Source organism: Heloderma suspectum, chromosome 3, assembly GCF_057233095.1.
Source record: "Heloderma suspectum isolate Gila_16-S chromosome 3, 16-S_ref, whole genome shotgun sequence".
NCBI classification, from domain to species: Eukaryota; Metazoa; Chordata; class Lepidosauria; order Squamata; family Helodermatidae; genus Heloderma; species Heloderma suspectum.
In genome coordinates this window covers 9,836,856-9,862,466 of record NC_139460.1, presented here as the reverse complement: position 1 = coordinate 9,862,466, position 25,611 = coordinate 9,836,856, and the positions used below count along the sequence as shown (strand labels likewise).

Here is a 25,611-nt window from a genome sequence, read left to right as displayed (position 1 = left end):
TGCACAGTGGTGGTAGGCAGGGCCCGAGGCCAGCAGTGGGTGCGACCAGAGCCAAAAGTGGATGGGGCCACTTCATTCCCTCTCTTTCTCTTTCTACCATCTCCTTTTCTCTCTCCCTTTTGTTCCCCTGCTCCCCCACTCCCCAGCCAGAAGGCTGCTGGGGGAAGGACAAATCACTCTTGCCAGAGGTCTGGACTGATCACTTGCAGAGGACTTTTGGAATTAGGTCATGAGTTGAGGACCCCTGAACTTGTCCTTTATTGTCCACTCTCTGACTGGCAGAATCTCCCTGGGATGCCAAGCAAGGAAAGTTCTTTTGCACCTGCTGCATTTCTGTTTAACAGGAGGTGTTGAGGAATGAACTTGGCCCCTTCTATAGGCAATGCCCCCCACCCCAACATCCCAAAGTCTTTTCTATATGGTGTGGTGCTGACCATTAGAGTCAGGGCTCAATCCCATGCATGTTTAGACAGAAGAAAGTCCTACAATTCCCAGCATACCCCAGTCAGCCATGCTGACTGGGGCATGCTGGGAGTTGTAGGACTTTCTTCTGTCTAAACATGCATGGGATTGAAGTGGCTTTAAAAAAGGATAATCTTAATTAATGAAGGAGGATAAGACTTATCAAAGTTTTTAGTATCTTTTTATTTGCAACACAACAGCAACAACAACAAAGCAAAAGGGGGGGAATCATATCATAAAACAGATCAATATACAGTCATGTATATGACTGTTTCCCGCCTCCCAGCTGAGCAGAGCAGAGCAGAGCAAGCTGCTCCAGCTGGTCCAGGGACTACAGAAGCAGGCAAGCTCCCAGAGAGCGAGCGAACAGAGCGAGCGAACAGGGGGAGCAAACAGGAGTTGGCCAGGGGAGTTGCAGTGGTAGAAGAGACAAAGGAGACAGAGGCTAAGAGGTAAGTGGGTTGCAGGAAGCCCAGGGCGCTGCCCTTTATCCTTCTGACTGGCTGTGAGCTCACCAGGTGCTTCTGAGAGCTCCAACTGAATTGGAGGGGTGTGGCCTGAGTACTCCCAGCAGCTGACTGGGCGGGAAGCTTCAGTCTGTTTCCCACCTCCCAGCTGAGCAGAGCAGAGCAGAGCAAGCTGCTCCAGCTGGTCCAGGGACTACAGAAGCAGGCAAGCTCCCAGAGAGCGAGCGAACAGAGCGAGCGGACAGGGGGAGCAAACAGGAGTTGGCCAGGGGAGTTCGGCAGGGGAGGTCAAGGGGGAGGTCCCTAACATTTTTTTTATTTTTTTTATTTTTTTTTTTTTACTAACTTTTTTTCATTTATTTGTCTTGTAACACACACTTCCACACCAGTGGGACTCTGCTTTTAACCTCTACTGAGTAGAGGAGCAGGCACAGGCTAGTCTAGAACAATCACAAAGCTAGACACAAAAAGGGAAAAGAGGCTATGGAAGGACAAGACTCTCCAGTGGTGGTGACCTGCAAGGTGTGTGCAATGTTTGTTTTCTTGCCTGAGAACAACATGGCCTACACCTGCAACAAGTGCAAGTTGATCACGCTGCTGGAGGAAAAAGTAAGTGGACTGGAGCGGCGACTGTCAACCCTCCGGGGAATAAGAGAACACGAAGAGTTCTTGGACAGAATGGGGGAACTACAGCAGCAAAGGGCAGACCAGAAGCTTGAAGAGCAACAGCAAGATGAGGCAGTGGGAAATGCTGAGGTGAAGAAAAATGGAGTAGAGGATACTCCTTGGAAAACGGTGACAGTTAGGAGAAGAAGAACTAGACGACACTCTGCACCAGTGGAAGCGGTGGAGCTGTGGAACCGATTCCAGGTACTTGCAGATGAGACTGGAGGACAGCCTGCAGAGGAAGAATCACAGGGGAACCTGCATGAGAGTGAGCAAGAGGCTGAAGGTCAGTCAAACAGAGGCGATGAAACCCAGGCCAGTGGTAGTAGTGGGAGACTCCTTGCTGTGTGGAATCGAGACCCAAATATGTTGCGAAGACCCGTGGACTCGCCAGGTATGTTGTCTCCCGGGAGGACAGATTAGAGACGTGACTGAAAGGTTGCCTGCACTCATAAAGCCCACTGACAGGTATCCCTTTCTTCTCATCCATGTGGGAACAAATGATACCGCCAAGCGGAGCTACGAAGAGATCACGTCAGACTTTGAAGCTTTGGGAAGGAAACTCAAGAACTTTGGGGCCCAGATAGTTTTCTCATCCATCCTTCCAGTAGTTAGAAGAGGGATAGAAAGGGAACGAAAAATACTCCGGGTGAATGACTGGCTACGAAGGTGGTGCCGACGAGAGAGATTTGGATTCTGGGACCACGGGCTATACTTCCTGGAAGATGGGCTGTTGGCTAGGGATGGGTTGCACCTCACAAAGGCTGGGAAGAATGTGTTTGGCCACAGCATGAAGAACTTCATCAGGAGGGCTTTAAACTGAATCCTACGGGGAAGGGAGATGTAATGTTGGGGGTAACAATGGACATAGGCGCATGCACTGCAATGGAGAGAACAGCTCTGATAGCGTCCAATAATAGTCTTCAGACACAGGTAGGAAGAAAGCCAGACTATGAAGCACATGGTCTTCGATGTCTATATACTAATGCCCAGAGTATGGGAAACAAACAGAACGAACTTGAACTCTTAATACAGGAGGGAAATTATGACTTGATAGGTATAACTGAGACTTGGTGGGATGACTCTCATGACTGGAATACAGCAGTTGAAGGATATAACTTGTTCAAAAAGAACAGGAGGAACAGAAAGGGAGGCGGGGTTGCACTGTATGTGAAAAATACATATCTCTGCACAGAAATACAGGAGGAGGAGCTTGGTAGCCCCATCGAGAGCATCTGGGTTGAAATAAATGGAGCAAAGAATAAAAGGAACCTGGTGGTCGGAGTCTACTACCGGCCACCCAATCAAGGAGAAGCCAAGGATGAAACTTTTGAAAAGCAAATAGCCAATGTTTTAAGGAAGCATGATGTAGTAGTAATGGGGGACTTCAATTTCCCCGATATTTGTTGGGAGACAAATTCTGCAAAACATGGCCCCTCCAGGAAATTCCTGACTTGTGTGGCGGATAACTTCCTCCTACAGAAAGTAGAGGAAGGAACTAGAGGATCGGCTATCCTTGACTTGATCCTAACCAACAGAGATGACTTAGTGGATAAAGTAGCAGTTACAGGAACTCTGGGGGAAAGCGACCATGTTGTACTTGAGTTCTTGGTTCTAAGGGAAGCAAAAGCCGAGTGTACTCAAACGCATACCCTGGATTTTAGGAAAGCTGATTTTAATAAACTCAGAACAATGATCAGTAAGGTCCCATGGCAAGCAATGCTAGCGAGAAAAGGAGTCCAAGATGGGTGGGAACTTTTAAAAAAGGAAATTCTCAAGGCACAATCACAAACAATTCCAACAAGAAGAAAAGGTGGAAGACAACAGAAGAAGCCAATGTGGCTTCACAAAAAGCTTAGGGATGACCTGAAAACAAAAAAGGACACATATAGGAAGTGGAAAGAAGGCCAAGTAACAAAGGAAGAGTACAGGCAGGTAGCACAGAATTGCAGGGATGGCGTCAGGAAGGCTAAAGCGGAGAACGAGGTGAGGTTAGCGAGGGATGCTAAAAACAACAAAAAGGCTTTCTTCAGCTACGTGCATAGTAAAAGGCAGAGGAAAGAAATGGTTGTTCAGCTATTAAATAAGGATGGCAAAATGATAACAGAGGACAAAGAAAAGGTAGAGGTGCTCAATTCCTACTTTGGCTCAGTCTTCTCCCAAAAGAGGGTCTATGACCCCCCTGGCAAAGGCGAAGTACAGGCTGAAGGGGCAGGATTGCAGCTTGAGATCGACAGGCATATGGTCAAGGAACACCTCATTACTTTGAATGAGTTCAAATCTCCAGGGCCAGATGAACTGCATCCTAGAGTCATAAAGGAACTGGCAGAAGAACTCTCAGAACCGCTGTCTATTCTCTTTGAGAAATCATGGAGGACGGGGGAAGTGCCAGATGACTGGAGGAGGGCTAACGTTGTCCCTATCTTCAAAAAGGGTAAAAAGGAGGAACCTGGGAACTACAGACCAGTCAGTCTGACATCAATCCCTGGGAAAATTCTGGAGCAGATCATAAAGCAATCCATCTGGAAGCACCTTGACAACAATGCCGTGATTACTCGAAGCCAACATGGATTTGTCAAAAACAAGTCCTGCCAGACAAATCTGATCTCATTTTTTGATCAAGTCACCTCCCTTGTAGACCGTGGGAATGCTGTAGACATCATATACCTCGACTTCAGCAAAGCTTTCGACAAAGTGCCCCATGATATCCTGATGAGCAAACTAGCTCGAAGTGGGCTAGATGAAACAACGATCATGTGGATCCACAGTTGGCTACAGAATCGGACTCAAAGAGTGCTTATCAATGGGACCTTCTCAAGCTGGGGAGAGGTAACGAGTGGGGTACCGCAGGGCTCAGTCCTGGGCCCAGTGCTCTTCAATATTTTTATTAATGACTTGGAGGAGGAGGTGCAGGGAATGCTGATCAAATTTGCAGATGACACAAAATTGGGAGGGATAGCTAATACTTTGGAAGACAGAAACAAAATTCAAAGTGATCTGGATAGACTGGAGTGCTGGGCAGAAAACAACAGAATGGCATTTAATAGGGACAAATGCCAAGTTCTGCACCTAGGAAAAAGAAACCAAATGCACAGTTACAAGATGGGGGATACGTGGCTCAACCACACTACGAGCGAGAAGGATCTTGGAATTGTCGTCGATCACAAGCTGAATATGAGCCAACAATGTGATGTGGCTGCAAAAAAGGCAAATGCTATTTTGGGCTGCATTCATAGAAGCATCGCTTCCAAATCCCGGGAAGTGCTAGTTCCCCTCTACTCAGCACTGGTTAGGCCTCATCTGGAGTACTGTGTCCAGTTCTGGGCACCACACTTTAAGAAGGATGCAGACAAGCTGGAGAGGGTTCAAAGGAGGGCAACAAAGATGATCAGGGGACTGGAAACAAAGCCCTATGAAGAGAGACTGAAAGAACTGGGCATGTTTAGCCTTGAGAAGAGAAGACTGAGGGGAGATATGATAGCACTCTTCAAGTACTTGAAAGGCTGTCACAGAGAGGAAGGCCAGGATCTCTTCTTGATCATCCCAGAGTGCAGGACACGGAATAATGGGCTCAAGTTACAGGAAGCCAGATTCCGACTGAACATCAGGAAAAACTTCCTGAGTGTCAGAGCAATACGGCAATGGAACCAATTACCTGGGGAGGTGGTGGGCTCTCCCACACTGGAGGCCTTCAAGACGAGGCTGGACAGCCATTTGTCAGGGATGCTCTGACTTGGATTCCTGCACTGAGCAGGGGGTTGGACTCGATGGCCTTGTAGGCCCCTTCCAACCCTACTATTCTATTCTATGATTCTATGTGAAAAAGAAAGTACACCCTCTTTGAGTTCTATGGTTTTACATATCAGGACATAATAAAAATCATCTGGTCCTTAGCAGGTCTTAAAATTAGGTAAATACAACCTCAGATGAACAACAACACTTGACATATTACACCATGCCATTATTTATTTTACAGAAATAAAGCCAAAATGGAGAAGCCGTGTGTGAAAAACTAAGTACACCGTATGATTCAATAGCTTGTAGAACCACCTTTAGCAGCAATAACTGGAAGTAATCATTTTCTGTATGACTTTATCAGTCTCTCTCATCATTGTGGAGGAATTTTGGCCCACTCTTCTTTACAACATTGCTTCAGTTCATTGAGGTTTGCAGGCATTTGTTTATGCACAGCTCTCTTAAGGTCCTGCCACAGCATTTCAATTGGGCTGAAGTCTGGACGTTGACTGGGCCACTGCAACACCTTGATTTTTTTCTTTTTCAGCCATTCTGTTGTAGATTTGCTGGTGTGCTTGGGATCATTGTCCTGTTGCATGACCCAATTTCGGCCAAGCTTTAGCTGTCAGACAGATTTGACTCTAGAATACTTTGGTATACAGAGGAGGTCATGGTTGACTCAATGACTGCAAGGTGCCCAGGTCCTGTGGCTGCAAAACAAACCCAAATCATCACCCCTCCACCACCGTGCTTGACAGTTGGTATGAGATGTTTGTGCTGATATGCTGTGTTTGGTTTTCGCCAAACGTGGCACTGTGCATTATGGTCAAACATCTCCACTTTGGTCTCGTCTGTCCAAAGGACAGTGTTCCAGAGGTCTTGTGATTTGTTCAGAAGCAACTTTGCAAACCTAAGCCATGCTGCCATGTTCTTTTTAGAGAGAAGAGGCTTTCTCCTGGCAACCCTTCCAAACAAACCATATTTGTTCAGTCTTTTTCTAATTGTACTGTCATGAACTTCAACATTTAACATGCTAACTGAGGCCTGTAGAGTCTGAGATGTAACTCTTGGATGTTTTGCAATTCCTCTGAACATTGCACGGTCTGCCCTTGGGGTGAATTTGCTGGGACATCCACTCCATGGCCTTCTTACCCTTCCCAGATTGATGGGCAGTAAGAATTGCTTCTCTAAGATCATTGCTGATGTCTTTACTCTTTGGCATTGTGTTAACACACACCTGAATGCTTGAGACCAGCAAACTCCTGAGACTTCGGCTTTTATAGAGGTGGTCACACTTGCTGATGATCAGTTACTCAAGGGCATTTGATTAGCAGCACCTGGCTGCAACTTAGCCTCTTCATACCTATGGAAGCAGTAAGGGTGTACTCAGTTTTTCACACATGGCTTCTCCATTTTGTCTTTATGTCTGTAAAATAAATAATGGCACGGTGTAATATGTCATGTGTTGTTGTTCATCTGAGGTTGTATTTACCTAATTTTAAGACCTGCTAAGGACCAGATGATTTTTATTATGTCCTGATATGTAAAACCATAGAACTCAAAGAGGGTGTACTTTCTTTTTCACATGACTCTATAGTACTCATTAACATTACTCTTGATATAGAAAAGAAAAAGAATAAAAGGAGAAAACAAACACAAAAAGGGGGAAAGAATTAAACACTTCCATTTCAAATATAGACATTAATATAGGCAATCCATATTTCTAAATAGGCATCCATACGACTTTGATGGTTGTAGGAGATACACTCACATGCAGCACGAGCAGTGAGATCTTCAGTCCTTTGAATGATAGGAGTTGAGGATTTTTTGTTCCACGCTTGGAGTATAAGGCTTTGCAATTGTAAGGGCTCTCTCAGCATGCACTTTTGCTGTCTGTTTGTTAATGCCCACATCACAGGGATGTAATTTAAAAGCACAGGCACATCTGCTGTTATCACAGATTTTTCAAGAACAAAATTTATACGAGCAATAACTTCCCACCAAAAGGAAGCCACTACAGGACATGTCCACATCATATGTCTCAGTGAGGCATTGTCCTCATTACATTGCCAGCATCTAGCAGATAAGGGTTATCTGTGGCTACTGGCCACAATAGCCAAATGGAACATCCATGTTCAGTGGTAGTATACCTCTGAATGCCAAATTCTGGGGACAGAGAACAGGGGAGGCCCAGTTGTCTTTATGCTAGGATCATAGACTTTCCTGTAGGTATCTGGCTGGTCATTGTGAAAAGCAGGATGCTGGAGCAAAGGAACTCTCTGTCTGATCCAGGAGAGTTATTCTTAACAATGTAAGAGGTTCCGTTAGTCCTCCCATATGACCTGTCCCTTCCCTGGGTGTTAAGATCTGTTTATCAGACCCTGTTCCATCAATTAAGGAATTTAGATTGCCATTCAAATAGAGCAGGGCCTTTTCGGTTGCTGCCCCTAAAGTGCCCCTTGACATCATTTTGGCATCGTCCCTCCTTTCCTTTTAGAGTGGAGAAAAGACCTATTATTTTGCTGTGCCTCATCTGTTTGATATTACCTAGCGATTTCAGAGCATTCCTCTTGTGCCACTGTTTTATCTGCTGTTTGCTCTGGCTTAATTGCTGGCTGCCGTTGTGAATTAGCTGTTGTTTTTAATTGACTATTATGTTTAATGTTTGTTGAGAACTGCTTTGGGAACCGTTGCGATAGAAAAGCAATACTCAAACAATGTAAATAAATAGAAACATAAAATAAATTAAGCAAATCAGCCCTGGGACACTTACAAACCGGGAAGAAGATAGGACTTTGAATCCATCCGTACCATGTGAGCCTTAGCAAAAGATGTGCAGTGTTGTAGTATGTTCAAGTTATGTGCAAAGGGAGTTATCAGACCAAAATGCACAGCTTCAGCTGGGACAGCTGTGTGTTCAAGGGCTGCACGGATCACATCAGCGCTCCCTTGACAACCTATGATTAAAGGCCAGTGTTGTTTCACACTTTAAAATTCTAGCTCTGGTCCCTGCTGCCTGTCTCAGGCAGCTGGGCCAATATGTATTCAACAAATACATGTGCTTCTTGGCAGAGAGACGCATGATCTGAGAAACAGGCCTTAAAGCAAGCGTCACTCAACTCTCTCTTTCCTACATACAAAACAGATTTGTTTTGCTCTGCAGAGAGGAAGATGTTATTACGGGCAGCAGAACATTCATAGGCTCGTAAATTGTCTACTGTGAGGACAACGGGAGAAGCGTGTAAATTGTCCACTGGCAAAAACGACACTGAGGTGTCACACAGACATGGTGGACAGGCCCAGCGTCGGCACATGGCATGTTTGGGCAGCAGTCAAGGCCCCAGCAGGGCTCGGTGCTGCTCTGATGCTTGCCCTGGGGTCCCCACATGCCAAGTGTCTTCAAGATGCCATTTAAAATTCCCTGAAAGGCCCTGGAGTGAGGCCACATCTGACCTTTCCCAGGTAGACTGCCTATGAACATGGAGGATCCATGCTTAATTAAGTTAATTGTATGTTGTGAGAAGAAAGGAAAGTTGATCCCTGGGAAAAGCTGGTTCCTTCTGTCCCCTGCCTAATCCTATGCTGCTGCCGGGCTCAAAACTTGATGCCTTGTACATAGGGCTGGCCCTATCATTAGGCAGAGTGAGGCAAACACCTCAGGCCACAGATGCTGGAGGGGGCGGCAGTAACAGTGCCCCTGCTGTTCTTCCTGAGCCCCCCAGCCCTTCCACTCTCTTGGAGGAGAACCTGACCTGCACCCCCCTCTCCCCCCTTTAGTACAGGCTATACACTGCACCTACTTCAGTGTATTCTGCCATGAAAATAAAAGAAAACCTTGGAAGGAGTTGTGGGATACAAATGTGCTAAATAAATGTTTCCCCAGATCAAGCACTGGCAAACCCTCTTGCTCAGCCCTTTGTCGTCCTGGATCAGAGCTTGCTGACAATGCTCATAAATCACAGTTCTGCATTCATTGCCCATTCAAGGTTGCTTCCAGCTAGTTCAAGGCCCGTCCACAAGATGTTGTTGCATGAGGCAGCAATTCCATCTTGCGCTGTCTCCCTCTCCCTCTCCCTTTCTCTCTCTCTCTCTCAGAAAGCATGCTCTTGTTCAGGTCTTGTTCATTTTTTAAAATAAGTCTTACAGAGGAAGTTCTTGGTGGACTGGGCCCCATGGTTCAGATGTCTCCCACTCTGTGGCACTCAAAATCTGCCACCTGATATTTCCAGTTTGCAGGGCTACCTCTCCACAGAAATTTTAACAGGTACAAGAGACAAATTATTTAATCCAAGTAGTGTTCAACTCAAACATGTTTTGAACAGTTAGATCTTCATTGGAGGATAAAGATGAATATCTACATCTCTTACATTATTTTTAGATGATTCCATCCGAAAGGAACCTCTGCACGCTTGACTCCCACAATGGCTTTTTTTATCTACAAAATTGCAATAGCTGTGAGTTGCTCCCTTTTTTGTCGCCGAATGAAGAGCTAAGTGTTTGAAATGTTAACACAACTTAGATGAATAAATTTGTCTGCAGCACCTCTTGGATTCTTGGTGGTGCTACCCTTTAGGTGTGTTTCACTTCTGAACTAGCCATTGGAGAATGATTGTATGCGTCATTCACTTATTGAAGGAGGAAGGACCGTAGCTCTGACCTGGTATAAGGCAACTTTCTGTGATTCCAAGAGTTCAGTTTCTCTCTCTCCTTTTCCAGGCATGGAAGAAACGATGGTTTATCCTTCGCAGTGGCCGCATGAGTGGAGACCCAGATGTGCTGGAATATTACAAGAATGACCATTCCAAGAAGCCTCTGCGCGTGATCAACCTCAACTTCTGCGAGCAGGTGGATGCTGGTTTAACCTTCAATAAGAAGGAACTGCAGGACAGTTATGTCTTTGATATCAAGACCAGCGAAAGGACCTTCTACCTTGTCGCTGAAACGGAGGATGACATGAACAAGTGGGTTCGCAGCATTTGCCAGATCTGCGGCTTCAACCAGTCTGATGAGAACACAGGTATGGCCAAAGTTTCATGTTTGGAGTATTTATCAAAAGAGAACCAAAATTTTGGGGGAATGAAAAAACTTGAAATGTTTCTTATGGGATAAGAGTTGACCCCATTGGAAAGGTAATGAGCAGGAGCACTGTTTGGCCTGGGTTCATGGGGTCCGGGCCCCAAATCTATTACAAAGGGCCCCGGATCTATTCCACAGAGCCCTGAGTGCCCATTGAGGGGGTTTTTCTCAGCTTACTTGACAGGGGGGAAATTTTAAGGGGGGTTGCAGCTAGAGAGTGAAGGCTTAACTTTCTCTTCACATGCTGCAGCCCACCCCCGAAAAATAAATCTTCACCTGCATGGCAATTAAGTTTAGAAAACAAACTTTTTTCCATTGGTTTGAGATGATCTCAGGCAGAGTGCAAGTTAACAGAAGATTTTATTTTATCCGAGAAGATGTGGATGAGAATTGGCCAGCTTTCCCGCCTGTGAAATTTAAATGAATCCTTGTGATTATTTCTAAATTTACAAACGTGGATATAAAGTAGCATATGCAGATTTCATGCAGATTGTGTCCTATGCATCTGGAACCTGAATCTTTTAAGTGCCTAGCAAAACACCTGGGAATGGGTACGTTCGTATTGTCTAAGGTCCTCAGGCTGGCTGACCTACAGCCATGGAGTTCCTTCCTTAGGAAAGGATGGGCACACACAGGCCTGGTATGCTGCTGATAAGCTTGGTTAGTTTATTCAGAGGGCTTCATCTCAGAGAGTGAAATGGAGGTAAGGATTGGCCATAATTTCTTACAGACCTGTACATCCCGCAATATCACAAAGTCATGCATGTTTGCTTGCATGTTACACAGCCCTTTGTTTTGTTGGTGATAAAATGTGCAACGCTTCTCTTTTGACGTATAGGTAATAAAACTTACTCATGCCTTCACCACATCCAGTGTAAGAGTACTGTAACATGCTCTTTGTAGCGCTGTTTTTGAAAATGGTTTGAAAACTACAATTGGTTCCAAAGAAGGCTTCTAGATTGTTAACTGGAGCACGCAGATCAGAGCGTATAAATCCGTTTTTTGTTTAAATCTTCACTGGCTTCCAGTTTGTTTCCAGGTCCAATTTGAAGTGCTGGTTTTAGGGTGCAAGCTTATGTATGTTTAGACGGAAAAAAGTCCTGCAACTCCCAGCATTCCCTAGCTAGCAATCCTATGCTTGACTACACATGTATAGGATTGCGACCTTAAAGCCCTAAATGGCCTGAGACCTGAGACCTGTTCAGGTGTCCCTTACCATGGTTCCCGATTGTGTGGAGAGCTCTAATTGTGTTCAAGCGAACACGAGTAGAACTCCCTTTCAGACCTTGCCTGTTCAACACAGCAAGGTCTGAACTGAAGGGGGTGGGGCCAGTGTGCCCAAAGATGTAGTGCATGGCCCTGACTCTCTACCCCATTTAAGTCCCCATGTGTTCAGGCAAGTGCCTGAACAGAGCACAGGATAACTTAGGAACTGCCTGCTCTGTATATTAACCACCTGAGCGCAGAGAGCAATGTCAGAGGCTCTGCACCATGTCCCATTGCCAGTGGAGGTATGATAGCTGGGTACAGCAGCAAGGCCTTTTCAGTTGTGGCACCTAGGTTGTGGAAAACCTTGCAAAAGGAGGTCAACCTGGCTCCATCCCTGTTTGCCTTTGACAGGAGTGACAATGTCGCTGTTTGAAAGAGCTTTTGAGACATATGTTGACTAATCTGGAATATTGTTTTGAACTGTGTTTTGATCTTATTGTACAATACTTTTTTGGGGCTGTAGTTTTTGTAACATTTCAGTATTAATGATGTGATGATTTTAATGCTGTTTTGTCTTTGAGTTGTTTTTTAAATTCTGAACAGCTTTCTATATCCTCGTATAGAAAAATGGGTTGAAGCAGAGCATAGTGCAGGGGAATCACTCCTACAAGCAGATAGTACAGCTGCTAATCCAGCATCAGATTCTTGGAGAGAGTTTGCCACCCGCAAAGTGTTTCATCTCCAGCCAACTCACAGCTCTAAACTCTCTCTCTCTCTCTCTCTCTCTGTCTCTCTCTTGCTCTCTCTCTTTCAGTCTCCCTAAATTTAAAACACAAAACTAGCTTCAAGCTGGGTCTCTGCCTATCCCCTTCACTCTGAGGGGGTGTCGCCTTCCCAAGCTCTAATGGGCATTACCTTCCAAAGACTAGAGAGAGATTCCAGGCCATCAAAACAGTATACCTGGTCATAAAGGACCATTAGTTAAAGTCACTGGATGCTTATCAGGGTAGAATCCCACTAAAGTCCTATCTAGAGTAGACCCACTGAAATGAATGGGACTTAAGTTAGACATTTCAGTGGATCTACTCTAAGTAGGACTTTAGTTGGATTCTATCCCAGTTGTGCATTTACAGCAGTCAAGAAGGGCAGACCCATAACAACTTGTTACCCTACTGAAATGGAAAAGATCTTCAGAGCCAAGACCTCTTTTTTTTCTTTTTGCTTATCTTAATTCAGTAAAGTGACATGTACTCCACCTAACGGTGCTGCATAACCATGAATGACATCCAGCCCCCATGTAGTGGATGGGTGTGGTGTGGGTTTCCCTGCACAAATGGAGGATGGGACAGGAATAGTTGTTCTGCTGTAAACAAGATTCCACCTTGCCGACGGCTACAGGTTTCATGGTTTTACAGAGAGCAGAGCAGATGTTCCTTTTAGGAACTCAGTTCGGGCTTGGCATTTATCAGCATGAGGGCCAGATTCCAGTCTGCATTCTCATTAGCAAAACAGCCCTTCCAGCACAGAGTTCTGCAGAATCAATAAAGGACTTCCAAGTGCAGTAGGCATCTGGCTATCATCATCTGAAGCACAGTGGAAAACAAGCTACAAACAAATTTGTCACAGAGGGAGTAAAGGAATTGTTCGATGTGGAAAACCTCCAAGAGTTGCCCCCGCCCCCGGGAGCCCTCTTTACTCCATCTACCTCCCCATCCAAGTGACCTCAGCAGACAAGTGGAGGAGAGGGCGGAGGTGCTTGTGTGAGATGAACTCACTTAGTGCTTGAGGACAGGAAACAATTCGCCCACCAAGTCCAATTTCTTCTGACCCCAGTCCAGCAAAAAGCCACGGTGCTTGATGGCGGCAGACTCAGCAGATGGGTCCAGATGTGTTAAGAAGAGGAATTGTCTTGGTTTGGAAATCAACGATTCCCAAGCTGTTTTATGTTACAGAAAGGCCCAAGGTTTGAACCCTCAGAGCACTGATGGCTGTTTTATAGACACTTTGGATGTTTAGGCCTGGGAGATAATCTTTGATTTATTTATTTATTTACTTACTTACTTATTAATTGCATTTCTACACCACCCAATAGTCGAGGTGCTCCGGCTAGTTCACAAAACATAAAACTATAAAATACAATAGCTTAACAAAACATAATATAAAAACCTCTAAAAGTTTAAAACAGAATAAAACAAAAGTAGAGATCGGAATAGAAGCCAGCAACAGTGTAACGTTCCAAAAACACGATAACACATTTTATTTTAATACTGAAGGACTAAAAGGCCTGTGTGATTAAAAAGGTCTTCACCTGCTGCCGAAAAGACCACAGTGTAGGCACCAGGTGAGCCGCCCTGGGAAGAGCATTCCATAAATGGCGTGCCCCCCAAAAAAGGCCCTGAATCTTCTATATCCCCATGCACTTAAACCTTTCCGATAAGATGACAAGCCTCTGCATTTCCCCATCCCTCCAGTTACACCCACACACACACACTACTGCCTTTATCCTTCTTTCATAAGAACATAAGAAGAGCCATGCTGGATCAGACCAAGGGGCTATAAAATATCTAGTCTAGTTGGCTACTGTGTTCTGTTCACACAGTAGCCAACCAGATGCCCCTGGGAAACCTACAAGTAGGACATGAGTGCAACAGCACCCTCCATGATCTTGATAGACTGGAGCGCTGGGCAGAAAACAACAGAATGACATTTAATAGGGATAAATGCCAAGCTTTGCACCGAGGAAAAAGAAACCAAATGCGCAGTTACAAGATGGGGGATACGTGGCTCAACAACACTACAAACGAGAAGGATCTTGGAATTGTTGTAGATCACAAGCTGAATATGAGCCAGCAACGTGATGTGGCTGCAAAAAAGGCAAATGCTCTTTTGGGCTGCATTAATAGAAGCATAGCTTCCAAAACCTGGGAAATACTACTTCCCCTCTACCCAGCACTGGTTAGGCCTCATCTGGAGTACTGTGTCCAGTTCTGGGCACCGCACTTCAAGAAGGATGCAGACAAACTGGAGAGGGTTCAGAGGAGGGCAACGAAGATGATCAGGGGACTGGAAACAAAGCCCTATGAAGAGAGACTGAAAGAACTAGGCATGTTTAGCCTTGAGAAGAGAAGACGGAGGGCAGATAGGATAGCGCTCTTCAAATACTTGGGAGGTTGTCACAGAGAGGAAGGCCAGGATCTCTTCTCGATCATCCCAGAGTGCAGGACACGGAATCATGGGCTCAAGTTACAGGAAGCCAGATTCCGGCTGAACAGCAGGAAAAAAGTCCTGACTGTTAGAGCAATACGACAGTAGAACCAATGACCTAGGGAGGTAGTGGGATCTCCCACACTGGAGGCGTTCAAGATGAGGCTGGACAGCCATCTGTCAGAGATGCTCCGACTTGGATTTATGCATTGAGCAAGGGTTGTACTCGATGGCCTTGTAGGCCCCTTCCAACCCTACTATTCTATGATTCCTGCCCATGTTCCCCAGCAACTGGTGTACATAGGCATACTGCTTCTGGCACTGGAGGTAGCATATCGCCATCAGGACTAGTAGCCATTGATAGCCTTATCCTCCATGAATTTGTCCAATCCCCTTTTAAAGCCATCCAAACTGGCGGCTTTAAAGTTAGCTGTAAGCCTGGTTGCATTAGGGAGAGGCACTCTTGAGGTCATGTACAGGACACACATTTGGGGCTGAAGCTTCTGAGTCAAGCTGCATAGATGTTTCTTTATGATAAGGAACTAGAACTAACATTAGGTAGAATGTTATACATAGTAAGATTTTGGCATGGTTGAACAGAGAGATCCTGGGAGAACCAGAACATGATAAGCTAAGCTCTGCCAACCATGCCTGCCAAACAGGTAAATATAAAATCTCAATGATGACTGTTTTGTTGGTTAAGAGGAATAAGAACATAAACTAATTCTAATAAGGAATATAGTAGCTATTATTTATTTATTTATTAATTAATTAAATTTTTTAATTGCCCATCTGGCCAGTCACCCGGCCGCTCTGGGCGATGTACAATGGTACAATTTAAAACAGTAAAATTATACATTAAAACATTATTTAAAAATACCCTAACCCACCCCAAATGCCTGCCTGAATAACCAAGTTTTTAGTGTATGGTGGAAGCTCATTAAAGAGGGGGCATGGCAGGGTTCCCTAGGGAGGGAGTTCCACAGAGTGGGGGCCACCACAGAGAAGGCCCTCTTCCTCATCCTCACCAGCCTAGCTGTCCTGGCTGATGGGACAGAGAGAAGGCCATCTGAGGCTGATCTTGTTAAATGGCCTGTCTGGTGTTGCTGGAGGCACTCCTTGAGATAGGCTGGGCCGGAACCGCATAGGGTTTTAAAGATCAAAACCAGCACCTTGAATTTGGCCCAGAAAACAACTGGTAACCAGTGCAGCTCCTTAAGCACCGGAGTGATGTGATCATGCCAGCGGCTGCCTTTAATCAGGCGAGCCGCCGCGTTCTGCACCAGCTGCAGCTTCTGAACTGTCTTCAAGTGTAACCCCATGTAATCTAGACGAGAGGAGACCAGGGCACATACTACCGATGGGAGAAGATGGTCGGGAAGGTAGGGACGCAGCCGCCATATCAGATGGAATTGGTACAACGCTGTCCAGCTCACAGCTGGCACCTGAGCCTCCATGGACAGCTGGGAGTCTAAAATGACCCCCAGGCTGCGGACCTGGTCTTTCAAGGTTTTAATCATCCGAATTATATTATATGTAGTGATGTGTTTTGCTTGTTTTCATCATTGTGAAATTTTGTTATTATCTAATGTAATTGAGTAATAAATACAGTTTGTGGTACCACTTTGTGTTATCTGACTTAAGAGATGCTTAAGGGTCCACTACCCATAGAGTAATCCTTGAAGCCCAGAACATTCAGCTGGGATTTATAAACCTTTTGCTGAGTGGGGTCTATCCATATAGCTGCAATTTTCCCTCTTGGTCTGGTGAGTCATAAGGGAAACACACTAGTTTAACAGAGTGGGAATTACTCTCCCGCCTGCTCATTCTCCTGAGCAGAGACAAAGTTCTGCCCCAAAGTTCTGCCCTGACATCACCACTGAGTCTCAGCATTGTGTGGTCAGCTAACACTGCCTATCCTGCAGAGGTGTTATCAGAATTTCTGAGATAAGGCTTCAAAGAGAACATAAGAACATATGAAGAGCCCTGCTGGATCAGACCAAGCGTCCACCTAGTCCAGTATTCTGTTCACACAGTGGCAAACCAGCTGTCAACTGGAACCCACGAGCAGGACACGAGTTCATCCATGCCCTCCCGACTCCCCATGTTCCCCAGCAACTGGTGTACGTAGGCTCTGATACTGGAGGTAGCATATAGTAATCAGGACTAGTAGCCACTGATAGCCTTCTCCATGAATTTGTCCAACCCTGTTTAAAACCATCCAAATTGGTGGCCATCATTACGTCTTGTGGGCATGAATTCCATAGTTTTACTCTGCGCTGTGTGAAGAAGGACTTCCTTTTATCTGTCCTCAGTCTCCCATCAATCAGCTTCATTGGATGACCCCACTGGGTTCTAGTATTGGGGGATACTATAACTTGGGGTCATCTGACAAAACTGATTAGGAGGGGGATTCAGGATAGACAAAAGAGAGCATTGAATTTGCTGCCTCAACATGTGGCAACAGGCTGTACCTTAGATGTCTTCAAATTCCTGAGGATAAATCTGTTGGTGGCCATTAGTCATGGCTATAGGGAGCCTTTAAGTTCAGAGATAGTATACCACTGAATGTCAGTTGCCAGGGGGCAGCAGTGGTAGATGGTTATTGCCTACATGCCCTGCTTGTGGGTTTTCCAGCGGCATCTGCCTGACCACTGGGGAATCCAGATGTTGGTTCAGATGTATCAGTGGTGTCATTGGGGCAGAACTTTGGGGTAGATGTTTAGGGCCCCACCCAGTAGAAAGAAGAGAAGGGCCCCCAAACACACCAGGCCTGCCTTAACACATTCTGCAGCAAGTGAAGTACTTCACATTGCCATCTGAAGAGAGGGGAGGGACCCATAAGACAGCATTAAGTCCAGAATCTAAAATTGCCTAACTCCACTGCTGACCTGGGTCTTTGGTCTGATCTGAGCAGGTTTCTTCCTGCTGTTGTCATCCGCAGACTTGGTGACGTACTGCGATGTGCACTGGAGTGGCACGGTCCCATTCTTTGGACCTGCCTTGCAGCATCCTTGCCAAAATGCTGGTCATAACAGCTGTAGAAATACCAATCAATTGTCAGGTATTGCACTGCCTGTGTTTTCCCTGCCCCACTGGGCAGGTGTCCAGCTCTCAGCTGGGATCTGAAGTTTCTCGTCTGTTTGGTTAAAACATATTTCATGTGCCGTTAGCACTCTCTCTGTCAGGTCTGATGAGGAATCCAACCCAACCCATTCCAAGCTATGTTTAAAATAAATACTGCTCAGGGTACAACTGCATTTTTCAGATTTCTGGAGGAGAAATGCCCTTTGAATAAAAGCATAGACTTGTGGGTGTTGCCACATTCACAATCTTGGCGACTGATGATGAAAAGGCAGCACAGCCTAATGCATTGGTTTTCAAACTTTCTGCCTTCAGCGGGAGATTTTGCACGCTGATTTGCCTGCTGAGATGCCTCTGCTGTGGAGCTCTTACACATTACGGAGGGTTCTGTGGTACGTTCCTGGAGCGTATCTTCAGTTCATGGGGGACAACAGTTAGGCCTGTGGGGCCTCACTGCTGCCATGCATAAAGTGAGAGCCCCCTCTAGATCAGGGGTGTCGAACCTTTTTCAGCCCTGGAGCCAAATTCAATTTCAGAGAACCTCTTGAGGGCTGCATTCGAGTGGTGGGTGGGGCCAAATGCAAAAGCAGTGAGGCTAAAGGAAAAAGAGGTGCAACCAACATATAAGCATATTTTTGCTTACTGCCAGTAGCTAAGCTTTAGGAGAGGCATTTCAGCCTTTTAGAATGGGGAAAAATTGTGCAAAAGTTGGGAAACCACCGAATTATTGGTGGTTGGGGGAAGAGGGGTGGGATCAGGGGAAGATGATGTGGCCTTTCGGGGAACCCCAGAGGTCCAGATAGGTACCCTAGGTGGGCTGGAGGTTCAGCACCCCAGTTCTAGATCAGGCTTCTCCAACTTGGGTAACCTTCAGAGGTTTGGGTGTGCAACCCCCATCATCCCCAACCACTGGCCATGCTGGCTGGGGCTGGTGGGAGTTCTAGACCAAAGCTATCTGAAAGGATCCAGGTTGGAGAAGGCTGCTCTAGATTGTGTCCCAAATGGACCAGTTATATGTGTATCTAACTTACGGAAGTCACTGGCACAAGATGTCATGATGGGCACTGGCTGCCTGTTCCCAGCGGGCCAGGTTTAAAGTTCTAGTAGTAGTGTACAAAGCCCTAAGCAACTTCGGACCAGGATACCGGGGAGAGCGCCTTCTCCCTTATCAACTTGCCTGGTCACTGAGGTCATCAGCCGGCATGTTCCTGGTGGTTCCACATGGACCCATGGCCCAGCTGGAGTCCACCAGGAAACGAACCTTCAGTGTGGTGGCCCCTTCCTGTGGAACTCCCTGCCTTTGGAGGTCAGGCAGGTGCCAACACTGTGTTCCTTTCAGCACCTCCTGAAAACATTGTTATTTCAGGAAGCCTTCCTCGAGTGACTCTGTTTCTTTCATTCATATTCATCTTTCATTCATATTCATATATATATATATATATATATATATTAACATGGTGCTTTTATTCTTTATCCTGTCTGCTGTTCACCACTCCAAGGTCTTTGGATGTGGAGTGGTATACAAATACTATAAATAAACAAACAAATAAATAAATAGTTGGCTTTGAAAGGGGATTAGACATATTGGCAGAAGATGAGAGATCCATCAGTAACAATGAGCCATGTTGGCTAAGTGGAACCTCCCATGTTTAAAAGCAGGATACTTTTGAATACCAGATCTCAAAGGGCAACAATAGGAGAGGGCTTTGCTTGTTTGCTGCCCCAAGGCATCTGGCTGGGGAACAGGTTAATAGACTAGATGGCAGGGATGGGGGAGAAATTCATTCAGTTTGCATTTGAATGCAAATTTACCTAATCTCACACTTTTGACCTAATATGCGAACTGAAACTCAGTTATCCTTCAAAATTCACACTTCTCCAAATCTTGCAACGGAGTTCTCCAGTTAAAAAATGCATGCCAAAATGCGTATATTAGGAATCCATACAAAAAATTCATATATTAATGAAAATAATGTTGAAAATGTATTATATTAAACTCCTTGCAAAAATTGTGTATCTTAAGCAATATAATACGAAAAATGCACACAAAAATGCATGTGAATTTTCATGTAAACTTTAAAATCTCAAAGTTCAGGACAAATCAGACTTAAGACTGGAAAAATTCTCAAAAGTTTGTGACGAACTGAAAATTGGAAAAATGAGGAATTAAGAGAAATCAAAACTGGCAGATATGTCATTCCCTACTAGATGGGCCTACTGTCTGATCCAGTTGGGTTATTCTTAAAGTTCTCCCCTGCCGATGCACTTTGCAGAAAAACATCAGCAGCAGTTGGCAGGCTGTCTGTCTTTTGGGCAAGATTGTCCTCTCCCGTTACTGATCTTTGCACTGAGGAGCCAGGGATAGGCTTCCAGGGAAATCCAGGGTACACTGGGAAACAGCTCGAAACTGGTGATCTAATGAGAAGGGAACAGAGGCAGAGTTTATTTTTACTTATTTATGTACTGTCCTTTTGAACCACCCACAACCAACGTTCTCTGAGTGGTGCACATACACTAAACGCATACTGTACAAACATGAAAAAACAATGTAAAATAAAACCAAGATAAAACCAGCAGCAAAGAATAAAACTATTATAACATCATGAAACCAAATTAAAACCTGCAGCAGAATAGAGTCTTAAAAGCACTAAAAACAGTCCTTAAAATGCCTGTGAGAATAAAAAGGTCTTCACCTGGTGCCAGAAAGATCATAACATAGGTGCCAGGTGAGCCTCTCTGGAGGGAGCATTCCACAAACAGGGTGCCACCACTGAAAAGGCATTCTCTCTTGTAGCCACTTGTCTTGTTTGGTGGGGGCACCTGGAGGAGAGGGCCTCAGATAATGATCTTAATGGCCAGATAGGAAGATACCAAACCTGGTTCGATTAAGACCTCCTCAGCAACAGTGGAAGATAGAAAACTGCCTTGTTCCAGACTATATTCATCTGTCAAAACCAGTACTGTTTACTTCAGCCTTCCTTGACCTGGTGTTCTCCAGGTGTGTTGGACTGCAACTCTCATCATTCACAGCTGGGGATGATGGGAGTTGGTCCAACACATCTGGAGGACACCAAGTTGAGAGGCAGGCTGGCTTACTGTTACCAGCAGCAGCGGTCCAGGGTCTCAGGAAGAGAAGTCTTTCTCTTCACCTGCTACCTTGCCATGTAACTGAGGGTGCTGGGGATTGGAGCTACCTGGCACTTTCTGCATCTAAAGCAGGTGCTCTACCACTGAGTCATGATCCCTTCCTTGACCTTGCAGTGACTCCTGTTCGAATCCAGAGAGGTGATTAATGGCCACACAAGCATTAGCACATGCTCTGTTGAGTTTCAATGTCCACTTCCTTCTTGTCTAAGCAGCCAAGATTTGGGAGGTTGTAGTTTCAAAGTGGGCTTGTACCTGTCATAAAAGCAAAGAGAAAATAGGTGGGTCTCTTAAAAGCCCCCACTCCTATGCTAGAGAAAAAATGGGGAAAAAGATGTAGCCGCTAGACATAGAAGTAATAATCTGTTTTAGCCCTAGTTTGGCCTGAAAGCAATATTTCCCAAACATCAGGTAGCAAAGGCACAACTGAGTGTGAACAAGTAAGCATTAACCCACCCTCAGAGGAGGCCAACCCCTTGCATTCATTTTGAGACAATATTTGGACGTTTCCCTTAAAAGTAAGCATTTCTGTACCGCCTTCAAAGGCCAGTTAGCTTCCATGCAGGCATATGGTTTTTCATGTCGGATAACGTCTCCCCCTGGTGTAGAGTTGACTCATCCCCCACAGAGAAGATTTTTTGAAAGAAGGAGGGGGATAGGAGAAGGCTGGGAAAGATGTGTGTGTTTGGGAGAGAGAATGGAGTGAAGGGGTGTATGTGTGTGTCTGTGCCTGAGTCATGCACTGTTCTGACACTGTGGCACAAAGAGCTTAGTGTGAACACCACCGCCCTTAGAAGCAAAAGTTCAGAGCTGTCCCACCACACCACTTCATGTGCTTGCAACCAATTCTCTGGCAGTAACAAAGGTTAACTTTTAATTCCTTGGGACTCTTGCTGCTTTTCTGGGAAAGAGCAGTGGGCAGGGAGCCTTCGTAGTGGTAGGGTGGCCATGTGTCCTCTTTTACAGAGGACAGGCCTCTATCTGAAGGGCTGCCAGGGGACTGTCTTCTAAGGCATCCTCTATTTTATTTATCTTATTTCATTTCTATACTGCCCAATAGCCAAAGCTCCCTGGGCAGTTCACAAAAATTATTGTGAAGGTGCCTTATTGGGAGGGCTGTCCAGCCCAAGTCCAATTTAACGATAAAGACCCATCAGAAAGGGGAGCTAGACCTTGAAGCTGCCCGTCAGCAACACCGGGACAGCAGACTGGGGCTGAAGTTCTCCATCCCGACTCTGAAGCCTCAAAAGCAACCAGCTGACACCATTGTGCAGGCGCCCAGTAAGTCTGCATTGAGCAGGGGGTTGGACTCGATGGCCTTGTAGGCCCCTTCCAACCCTATGATTCTATGAGGCTGCTGGCTCCGGTGCCAGTGGGACGGTGAATCCGCTCCAGGTTTCAGGCAGAACTCTAAAGGAGCTCTCCAAGGTGCAAAACCCCACTGACATCGGAGCCACCGGCCTCCACTGCCTGAGCTCAGGTGCTAAAACTGTGTGCCCACCAACGGAGCCTCCATTGGGTATGGAATAGAGCCTCCCCTGACTGGCGGGCAGGACTGTGTGGGAGTTGGAGCAAGTGGTTCTTCACGATCCTGCCTGCCCGTTCAGATCTGCAGGCTAGGCTCTGCAGACCATGGTCAAGGGAGGGTGCAGTGTGCCTAGCCTACCGCTTGTAGGCACAGCACCAGGGCGTGGGCCGTAGCTGAGTGGTAGAGCCCTAGCTTTGCACACAGAAGGTCCCAGGCTCAGTCCCCAGCATCTCCAGGTAGGACTGGGCTGGTGCCCCTCGCTGAAATCCCACAGTCAATACTGGCAGTCAGTACTGAGCTAAATGGCTCAGTGATCCCACTTGGCACAGGGCAGCTTCCTCTGTTCCTATGGTAGCCGTTCTAGAGTAATGATACAATGGAGACCGTGGACGACACATCCTGAATTGGCTTTAAATGACAGATTGCTGTGGAAGAAGTGCAACCCCCCCACGACGTATGGAAGGCCCTGAGCTGCGGGGGCTGCTCCGGCGTTTATTGGCGTGGCCGTTTACGCCAAAGCGCAACATCGCAACGGGCAGGGAAACGGGACCAGCTGCATCTGAGCCCAAGTGCTTCCTTGCCATTGTATGCTGCACACTCCTGTTTCCTTTCCTGCTGGTGTCCACGGCTTTGTGCGATCGGCGTATCGTCTCTGGGGTGGTGGGGGAAGAGAGGTCACGAGCAGAGGAACAATGACTCTGGGTTGGCTGGCTTGCCGGTGCAGATTGGGCATGTGCTTTCTTGGTCAGGATCAGGGCTGGAGTGGGCCACCGTGGGAGATTGGGGGACCATTTTCTCAGGGCAAATTTAGGGGAGTGGGAGGAGCGAAGGGAATTGGAAACCCTTTGGGCAAGGGTCGCGCACTGTACAGTGCCTAGCACACGGGTAAAGTGAAATAACTTTGAAATGTGAATGGTGGAGGGACATGAGTTTGTAGGGACAGGTGGTGGTGGTGGTGGTGGTGGTGGTGGTGGTGGTGGTGGGACATGCCTGACTCCTTTGCTCAATCTATGATCCCCAGGGTTACCTCTTTTTCTCCCCTCCCAGGTTGTCTGTGCTTTCAGCAGCTGGAAAATGAACCATGCATTTCTCTCAATATTTATTTATTTATTTATTTATTTGCGACATTTAGAGGCCTCCTTGTAACAAAAACAGTCTCCCAGTCCCCCATTCTCCAGCTCAAGAAAGATTTTGCCTCTCGAATTCCTGCTGTTGGTCACACAGTTGTTAAGGGCCAAGGATTGGGGCGTGGGGGGGAACGACCCTATTGTAGTTACAGAAATTACATACATGAACTCGTACATTTCATTATGCAAAAAGTGCTGCCGGGGCAGGGGGGCCCCTCTTGCTTGGGGTACTGCATCACTTCCTTTCCCTTCCCTGTCCTGTAGCTCAAGAGTTTAGGGTTGCCAGCTTTTGAACAGGCAACAGCTTTGCTCTTAACAGCAGCTAGATGAGAAATGTTAGGAAGCTGACGGTGTCTTCCTCCATGCCATGAAAAGTTTCTCCCATTGATTCCAGCTCATCAAGCTGCTGCTAAACCATAAGCGCAGCCCAGGTCGCTGTTTTTTACTGGTCAGTTGGCAACCCTATCTGAGCCGTGCGGCCGATTAGCTGTTCAGAGTAGGTCCAGTGTAATCTTCTTTATGTTTACAGGAGCAAGCCCCACTCACTTCAGTGGAACTTACTCCTCAGTAAGCGCCTTTAGGATGGCATCCGCTACATCCAGCTCTCCAACCACTGCACCACCCTGGCTCGAAAATACATGGGCTGGAGGACCATAACTTCAGCCTCCAAAATGGGGTGACAACAGCACTACTGTCCCTGCTTGCCTCTTTAACTTTTTTTTCTCCTTGTAAATATCTTTGACGCTATGTTTCCTGAGTCCCAAACAGTGAGATATTTTAAGAATCCAGCACTATTTGGCTTTCACTTTAAAAGTGTAAACAATTCTAGAGGAGGAGGGTATTTGGCACGGAGCAGATCCTGAAGTATGTTTGTGTGTGCCCTGCTCTCCCCATCTCTGTCTGTCAAGGGACAGATAAAACATAAAGCATGTATCTCCTGCATGAGCCCAGGGATCCAGCTGCTGGAGCATGCTGTACCAAGGCAACAGCCCCAGTCATTTTATCTATGATGGCTAATACGCCCATTTATACCCACAATTTCCATGTGCATGGTAATGGAAAGATAAGGAGAGAAGAAGGCAATGCAGCTCGAACCCCTATGATACGTTTTGGCAAAACTCACAGGACTCCTTCATCTTATATCCTCACACTTCCAGAAATGCCCAGGAGGGATAGATTACAGGTTTGTTCCCTGCCCTTAAAGCTTTCAATCAAACCAGGGACAGCAACATTTGCCTTTTGCCTTATTATTGTTTCTCATTTTATTTTGTTTATTGAATGCATTTTATAGCCCGCCTGTCTTCCATCATGGAAGCTCAGGGTGGTGTACATGGGGCTTGCAGGTGGATTCCCATGCAGGCGCTGACCAGACTGAGAGCCGCTTAGCTTCAGCAAAGTGACTATCGTGTGCCCTCAGACTAGCTAGTACAGAATTTTTAAATTGCTCTGTAGGTTACCATTATTTTAGAGCACAATCCTATGCATGTTTAGACAGAAAAGAAGTCCTACAACAGCTGGCTGGGGAACGCTGGGAATTGTGGGACTTTTTTCTGTCTAAACAGGCATAGGATTGCACCATTACTGTATTTATTATTTATTACATTTCTATACCGCCCAATAGCCAAAGCTGTCTGGGCGGTTTACAAAGATTAAAAACATTAAAAATACAGTATACTGGTATACAGTATACCATTACTCCATATGCATCATACTCCATCTGAATTCCAGTTTAGGACCATTTCTGGAATGAATTCAGTCAGTTATTTTTATTATTTAGCCACTGGCCATTACAAGACTTCTGGAGTGGCAGGGAGGGAAATTACAATCCAGAAAGCAAAAAAATCTAAGATCAGTCTACTGTGGTGAGCTAGTGTGGTGTAGTGGTTAGACTACTGGACTGGGACTCGGG

At 46.0% G+C, this 25,611-nt stretch overlaps 1 protein-coding gene across 5 annotated transcripts in view; it reads left to right on the top strand.

Annotated features, from left to right (window-relative positions):
• GAB2 (GRB2 associated binding protein 2) overlaps positions 1–25,611 on the top strand; it is a 186,749-nt gene that overhangs the window by 96,592 nt on the left and 64,546 nt on the right. For all 5 annotated transcript variants that reach the window (XM_084842482.1, XM_084842487.1, XM_084842486.1 and 2 more), the window contains one exon: positions 10,047–10,347. In XM_084842482.1, coding sequence (XP_084698608.1) covers positions 10,047–10,347 — 301 coding nt within the window. The remainder of the gene's footprint in view (positions 1–10,046; positions 10,348–25,611) is intronic.